This window comes from Alosa alosa, chromosome 13, assembly GCF_017589495.1.
Source record: "Alosa alosa isolate M-15738 ecotype Scorff River chromosome 13, AALO_Geno_1.1, whole genome shotgun sequence".
Lineage (NCBI taxonomy): Eukaryota > Metazoa > Chordata > Actinopteri > Clupeiformes > Clupeidae > Alosa > Alosa alosa.
The window spans coordinates 7,684,266-7,691,765 of NC_063201.1; the positions used below are offsets into that span (position 1 = coordinate 7,684,266).

The 7,500-nt window shown below is 48.4% G+C and overlaps 1 protein-coding gene across 1 annotated transcript in view; it reads right to left on the reverse strand.

Annotated features, from left to right (window-relative positions):
* Positions 1 to 7,500, reverse strand: part of LOC125305730 (CUB and sushi domain-containing protein 3-like) — a gene marked incomplete at its 5' end in the record, with an annotated part of 171,404 nt that overhangs the window by 43,272 nt on the left and 120,632 nt on the right. Inside the window, 5 exon segments of the mRNA XM_048260650.1 lie at positions 1 to 138; positions 1,302 to 1,475; positions 3,051 to 3,245; positions 4,440 to 4,625; positions 6,566 to 6,754. The exon segment at positions 1 to 138 is cut by the window's left edge and continues 36 nt beyond it. Of these exon segments, the coding sequence (XP_048116607.1) occupies positions 1 to 138; positions 1,302 to 1,475; positions 3,051 to 3,245; positions 4,440 to 4,625; positions 6,566 to 6,754 (882 nt within the window).

Here is a 7,500-nt window from a genome sequence, read left to right on the forward strand (position 1 = left end):
CCTGCTGGCAGATACGGACAGACGAGCCCAGGAGTCTGAAGCCGGCGCTGCACTGGTACACCACCGTGTCCCGGTAGCCAAAGTTCTCGCCCACCACCTGACCGTTCACAATGGGCTCCGGGATACCACAGTGACCGGCTACAGGAAACACATTACGCACAAAGGCATTAATATGAAAAATATCACCAATAGACATCACCAACAAAAAACATTAACAACAAAGACATCAGACTTCCCTTTTGAATGTGTGAATGCCAATTACCATGGTAACATATGCTGGTATGTACACTGTGTTCAAGGTCTACCATACATTGCTTATTAAAAGATGACACAAGTAAACAAAGTAAGTAACAAGCACATGAAAACGATTTTAAAACCACCTAAGTCTACAGATGCTTCTGGAAACATGTGCTGTGGCTTATTTGGACAGGTAATAAGTAGTCTGCCGCTGCTCTTTTACACATTACCTGCAATGATAACCACTATAAATAGATTTATGGGCAATCAATTTATGGCATGCTAGGCTACATGTGGCGTAGGGAGATTCAGCAACTGCCATCTTGTTGACTACAGCCCTATCCATAATTGCTGCAGGTGCTCAGCTATCACATGAGTGAGTGTGAGAGTCATTTATACTCATGACAGGTATAACAGGATGCCAAATATGTGCCACCAACAAAACTGCAACCTCATTCAAAAAACGAAAGAGCGTGGCAGAACAAATAACAAATGCGCTGCCCTCCCTGAAAGTGTGTGTGTGTGTGTGTGTGTGTGTGTGTGTGTGTGTGTGTGTGTGTGTGTGTGTGTGTGTGTGTGTGTGCGCTGCTGAAGTAAGTGACTGTGAGGTCTGATCATTTGATGGGAGAAGGTCTCACACTTGGCTGGAGCGTCATCTGCCTCGCTGGCATGAAGCCGCTTTAAGGGGAATTAATGGAGCTCTCCAGCTCTCCTTCTCTCTCACTCTCTGGGGCTCATTGCATTTAGTTTCCTGATAATGTTCTTTTCTAACCTCGGCAAGGAGCAGAATTACACACAAAGACGCTGTGAAAACGGAAACTAGAACTCGACTCGACATCTTTTTTAAATACTTTTTTTTGCGCTGTGATTTTTATCTCTTACATTGTCACTGTATTATTGTGTTATGGATGTACCCTACCCTACTGTGGGGCCTGAGAGAGATGTAATTTCAAACCTCCATATGATTTGGCAATAAAGTTGAATTGACAATATAAGTTGACTTTGACTTTGTCTGTGGAAATTCAGTTAAGTGCCAAAGAGAGAGGGGGAGGGTGTTCCGGTACCGAGGCACTGGGTCTCGGGTCCACTCCAGAGTCCTGAGGCCAAGCACTCGCGGACGGTGGAACCCACGAGGATGTAGCCCGAGTTGCAAGTGAAAATGGCCGTGGCTCCGAAGGTCATCTGCGTTCCAATCTTCCTCCCATTAGACGGCGTGGGCAGCTCCCCGCATGAAATAACTGCGGATCGAGAGGCAATAGAGAGCGAAGAATGAGTCGGCGTTCGCCGCAAAGTCAAAGGTACAACTGTAATTTACGCCCAATTTAAAGGGGCCCCCACTTCTGCTCCCCGGGACACACTCCACAAAAAAAACAACAAAAAAAACCTAGGGACGTACACACACACACACACACACACACACACACTCACATACACACACACACACTCACACACAAACACAGCCAGGCAAAAACACAGCAGAGAGAAAAACGGCACTGTCATGTGATGATGATTAGGGAAAAAGAGCGCTCATTACTTTTGGAGGTGACACCGTGGCTTCTATCTTCTTCACACCATAGGACACACAACCCCCCAACCCCCGCCCCCACACACACACACACACAGAGACACACACACACACACACACACACACAGAGACACACTCACACAGCCTTGTCCTAAGTGTTTGTGTAGCTGCGTACAGCCTTAGTCACTGTGTTTGTCCCCATGCTGAGCTGTGCTTTGCCACTGTCCTTTGATATTTGTCATTTTACAGAATTGCCAGGGCCCTCTTTTTTTTTTTTTTCGGGGCCCGAGATGAGAACAGGATCCTGTCGGTGATAGCCCGGGTGATGAAGTGCTTATATTGCCGCCCCGTCCGATTCTCTGCCTTGAACCATCTCAGAGGCGGGTGGCAGCGGGGGCATTTGTCATCTCTGCACATTTTACGGATGACACCCCGTTTTTTTTTTGTTGGTGCACCTTTGGTTTGTTTTTGCTTTTCACACAGCAGAATCCTTTTGAAATCACTGTCCTGATCGCACCTCAAAAGCTGATAAATGATACTGATAGCGCTGCCAACCTCAAGCGACCACTGATGGGACAAGGCATTCATCCCAGATGGGCTTTGTGTTTTTGGCTGTTTGTACCGAGACGTGAGATTCCTCAGTAATCAGCATATCGTACATAAAAACCACCTGTCTGTCTGTTATCCCTTTCTGTGCTAGAATCCAAGCTAGTGCTACTCCAACTTTTCTAATCATTCCCCACTTTGTCATCAAGCCCCACCTGACCCCCATCAACCCAGCAAAATGGAAACGTTAAAATATTATTTTCGCATTGTGGTTCCACCTCACCATTCCCGTCTCAGTCCCCTGAGTCTGCTGTTGTGTTTTGTTCATTTATATGTAGGCCTGTTTATGACTCTTATGTTTGTGTGGCTGTTTTGTGTTGAAATGTATGCTCTTCCTTGGCCAAAAAGACACATTTGCCTCCTGTTCGTCACGCCCCACCTGTCATGTCTCTATTCCCCACACTTTGCCAACCGATGGCAACCGATGGCATAGGCAATGATTTTGCACCCGTTTGCCATGTGAGCCTGTCCTTACCACTGCCCAAGCCCAAGCACACACAAATACACACACACACACACACACACACACACAGACACAGACACAGACACAGACACACACACACACACACACACACACACAGACACAGACACAGACACACACACACGTAAACACACACACACACACACACGTAAACACACACGTAAACACACACACACACACACACACACACACAGAACTCACTCCTGCAGCGCGGCCTCTCGTTGCGCCAGCTCCAGGTGCCGTTGGCGGTGCAGTGGATGTGGGCCGGCCCCAGGCGGTAGTAGCCAGGGTTGCAGGCGAAGGCCACTTTGGTGCCGTACTCGTAGCGTGAGCCGTTGACGATGCGCCACTTGCCGTGGTCCAGGGTGAAGGAGCCGATGCTGGGGCACACCATGACTGCAGGAGGGGAAACACATCAGCGCACGACACGTCAACACGTGCAACACCACCTCTCTTAATACACATCATGCGCTCTCATCACATGCCTGCCACATCCTCTTCTTAAACATGTGCCTTTCCTTTCAATACAAGTAGTGCCACTTCCAAGAGCGCTCGATGGTGTTTTATGCCCCCAACGTCGTCTTCCAGGCAGCGCTGCCACCACTGACTTAAAGGCAGCTAATCCTAATCCTACCCCCAACCCTAACCCTAACCCTAACCCTAGTGCCTTCCAGGCAGTGCTGCCTTGAAGACAACGTTGGGGGCATATATATATATAGCCTTTATGGTTGCCCCCGAGGTCTCCATTCGCATTGCAGCTTGAATGTCAGTCTTCATTTGTGAGTTGCTCGGGATAAAAGCCTGAGCTAAATGAATAAATGTGAAGTCAATGCAAATGCAGTGCCGCTTCCTGGAACCGTGTGTCTTTCAAAGCCTTATTCTACTGTAACATTTACCAAGGAGATTACAAAAGAGCTTTCTTGATGTGTGGAATAAGTCTTGAAAGATGTAAGTGTATACAGTAGCATTACTTCATTGATTCTGACCACATGTTTATGAAAACTGCATTGATCTGTTTGTGTGTGTAGTTGTTTGACTATGAAGAAAAAAACATTGGATGTACAGCGTGAAATAATCTCTTATAAAGGACTTTTATTCTATATCACTAGCACATGTTGTAATTTGACAGCTATAAAACAAACCTCAATTATTCCATTAACAGGTATGAGTAATTTACAAAGGGACAATTCATTAAAACACAACTGCACAGAGGGATAATGTTGTTTTGCATATTTTACAGTACCACTGACTTCTGCATTCAAATTAACTGCATATTTTACCCCAAGCATTGAATGCTACATTACGTATATGGATTAGTGAATGATTCATACATAGTTTGCATTTCTAAAATCAACCTTATCTTACCTCTGTATCTGTGATCTGTAAAATGAGCCTATCCTGTCTCTGACAGACTGAATGGCCATAGTGTCAGTGCTTAGAGGTGGCAGTGGTTCTGCCAAATGAACTCCCTTCTTTAGATGGCAAAAGTACAAACACAAACACACACACAAACACACACACACGCACACACACACACACACACACACACACACACACACACACACGTGCAAACACGGTGGAGTGGCTCACCTGTGCACCGCGGGATCTTGTTATGGTTGCTCCACAGTCCGTCCGCCTGACACACCGTGCTGGTCACCTCTTTGGAGGAGAGGCGGAAGCCCTCGTTGCAGAAGTAGGTCGCCCGGGTGCCCGCCGAGTAATCCGCTGCCAGCACGCCTCCACTGACAGGCGCCGCCGGCATCCCGCAAGACACCGCTGGGGTGAGAGGCGCCAAGGAGTCGAAGGGGGAGGAGGGGAGGGGGGCAGGGGGAAGGTGTAATTGGGGCATGGGTGGAAAGGGTGGAAAGGGTGTCACAGTGTGAGTAAACATTACCTTTGTGTGTGCCTGTGTGTGTGTGTGAATGAATGTGTGTGTGTGTGTGTGTGTGTGTGTGTGTGTGTGTGTGTGTGTGCAGGAATGTGTGAATGTGTGGGAATGTGTGTGTGTGTGTGAATGTGTGTGTGTGTGGGTGTGTGAGGGTGTGTGTGTGTGTGTGCGGCAGTGTGTGTGCGCGGCGCGGCGGTGTGAATGTGAATGAATGTGTGTGTGTATGCGTGTGTGTGTGTGTGTGTGTGTGTGTGTATGCGTGTGTGTGTGTGTGTGTGTGCTCGTGTATGCGTGTGTGTATGTGTGTGTGTGTATGTATGTGTGTGCATGTGTGTGTGTGTGTTTTCAGTAACAAGTAGTGTTTGTTAGAAGAGCTTCAGCAGCTACGCCTACGGGGGCTGAGCGCTCACACTCCCTCCCCTGCGCTCACACACTCCCTCCCCGCGTGTTGATTTAGGATTGCGCTACTGCCTGTCTGTATCAACACTCGGCTGCCTGGCAGACAGAACAGGGCTAAGGGTAATTCAAGATCAGCCTTTTGCTCGTCTGGGTCTCACGGAGAACACCAGAGCCCTTTGACAACATTTAAATCCCAGGCCTTTGTACCTCGGAATATAAAGACATGTTCATACATCTCTGTGCTGCTGTGCTGTTATTGCACTCCAAATGACAAGCTTCTCCACAGCAAAGAACCTTCCAGAAAGCGATCGGAGATGTTATGGCAAACACTGTGGTTTGAATGATATAAAAGGATACATTTACATGCCCATACAAGTCAAGTGTCTGACAGGAAGTGAGAACAAAATTATTAAGTCTCCTCAGGCAGTATGGAGCACTGCCTAGAGTGAGCTGTTCTAACACCACTTGCTCGGGGTGTTGTAGCCGAGGGCGGACTGGATCGATGCCACTGTCTCGGTGCGATCACACAGATCCCGGCGATGACCCTCATCATCACCAATGCCTTTAATTCCAAGCCGCTTACAGAATAACTTCCAAATAATTTGCCCACCTCATTACGCTTGACCGAACGCTGACCTTTGCATTTACTCTTCACTTTGGATTTGACCTCAACCTCCATATTCTTTTTTTCCCCCCCTTAGAACAGTGTGAATCCACTGAAGCCAACGCAGCAGAAATGTTTTCCAACTGAGCAGGACTAGGACAAAAAAAGCTTGGAGTTTTTGGAGTTCGTTCAAAAGTGGTATGGACAGAGATGGCCACGCAGCATAATGAGATGGGCACTTATTGGGCATTTAAAAAACCTAATCAAATAAATCAACCACAGCAGTGCTCTGCAGTTCCCCAGCATTTTAATGAGGGATGTGACACCAACGGCCTCCTTTGTCATTTAAAAGCTGTTCATTAGACAGAACAGAAAAAGGCCATTGATCTCCACGGCCTCTGCCTGTGTAACGCTCCCTGGATAAAGCACTCAAATGTGGCTCACTCAGTCTGTCCTCCAAACGTGGTGCACAAATCAAGATTTACAATGTGCTGATAACAATTACTTACAGGCAGCAAGACAATACGTTTCCCTAACCAAAAACACAACAACAAACAATCCGGTCCCTCAAGTAACCCTTGAGAGGCTTTAATAAGCAACAGCTCATTCATTTTCTTTCAGCAAATAACATCGGCCTGCTAGCAGCCTTCAGCACAAGTGGGAACGGTGCGTTCCAAACCTAATACCTTGAGTGTCGCGGCGAGTGATTTCCCCTGGCGGCTTGGCCGCCGTCCAGAGGCTGGCAGCAAACGAGGGAGAGTACACACACACACACACAGACACACACAGACACAGACACAAACACAACGCAAAGCCGTCACTCACCTTGGCACGCGGGCACCGAGGAGTCCCAGGCGAGGTGGCCGAAGGGCGTCTTGCGGCACGTGGCCGAGCCCTTGCCGATGAGCCGGTAGCCGCGGTCGCAGGCCCAGCGCACCACGCTGTTGACGTGGCCGCCCGTCTGGCTCATGACGAAGCCGTGCTGCGGCGAGTCTGGAGTGCTACAGTACATGGCTAACGGGGTGGGGTGGGGGGGTGGAGAGGGGGGAGCAGAGACAATCTGAGCAGACGCTTCGCGACTATAAATCAGCTTGGGGGGGGTTATGGACCACTGACAGAAAACTCAGCGGAGAAATAATAGCAAAAACGCTTTGGGTGAAGCACATTCAATTATCAGAGCAGTGGCCCCCAGGAATCCTGTTCTTTTTTTTAATCTGTAAACATTTATATTTGGCACCCCGCCAAAACAAGGCGACTTGTCAGTCGTAATGAGCTGGGGGAAAAAGAGAGAGCATCAGACACCCAGTCATAAAATGTGAATTGGGTGTCTGTCTCTCTATCTAAAAAAAAAAAACTCTCTCTCTCTCTCTCTCTCTCTCTTTCTCTCTCTCTTTCTTTCTTTCTCTTCTCTCTCTCCTTCTTTCTTTCTCTCTCAGGGGAGGCCACGGTTCAGCATTTCAGAGAATATTACCAAACAGCACAGGGCCCTTTGAAGGCGTCTCTGCCGGGTACCAAAATAATCAACTGTGCTGAGATGAGAGCGGGAGTGCGCAGGAATGTCAGACGCCATTCTTTTGCAGGGTCAGCGTCGTGCTGAGGAACTCTGGGAAAACGAACCCCTTCGAGCGCCAGCTGTCCTGGGACTGGGAGTCTAACGGCCCTGGCTGGCACCTAGGAGGGGGCAGTTACCCGATGAACAAACATGCTCGGCCGTAAAGGCTGCGTTGAACTCTACTGTACGCAGTGCAGTGTGGAATAGA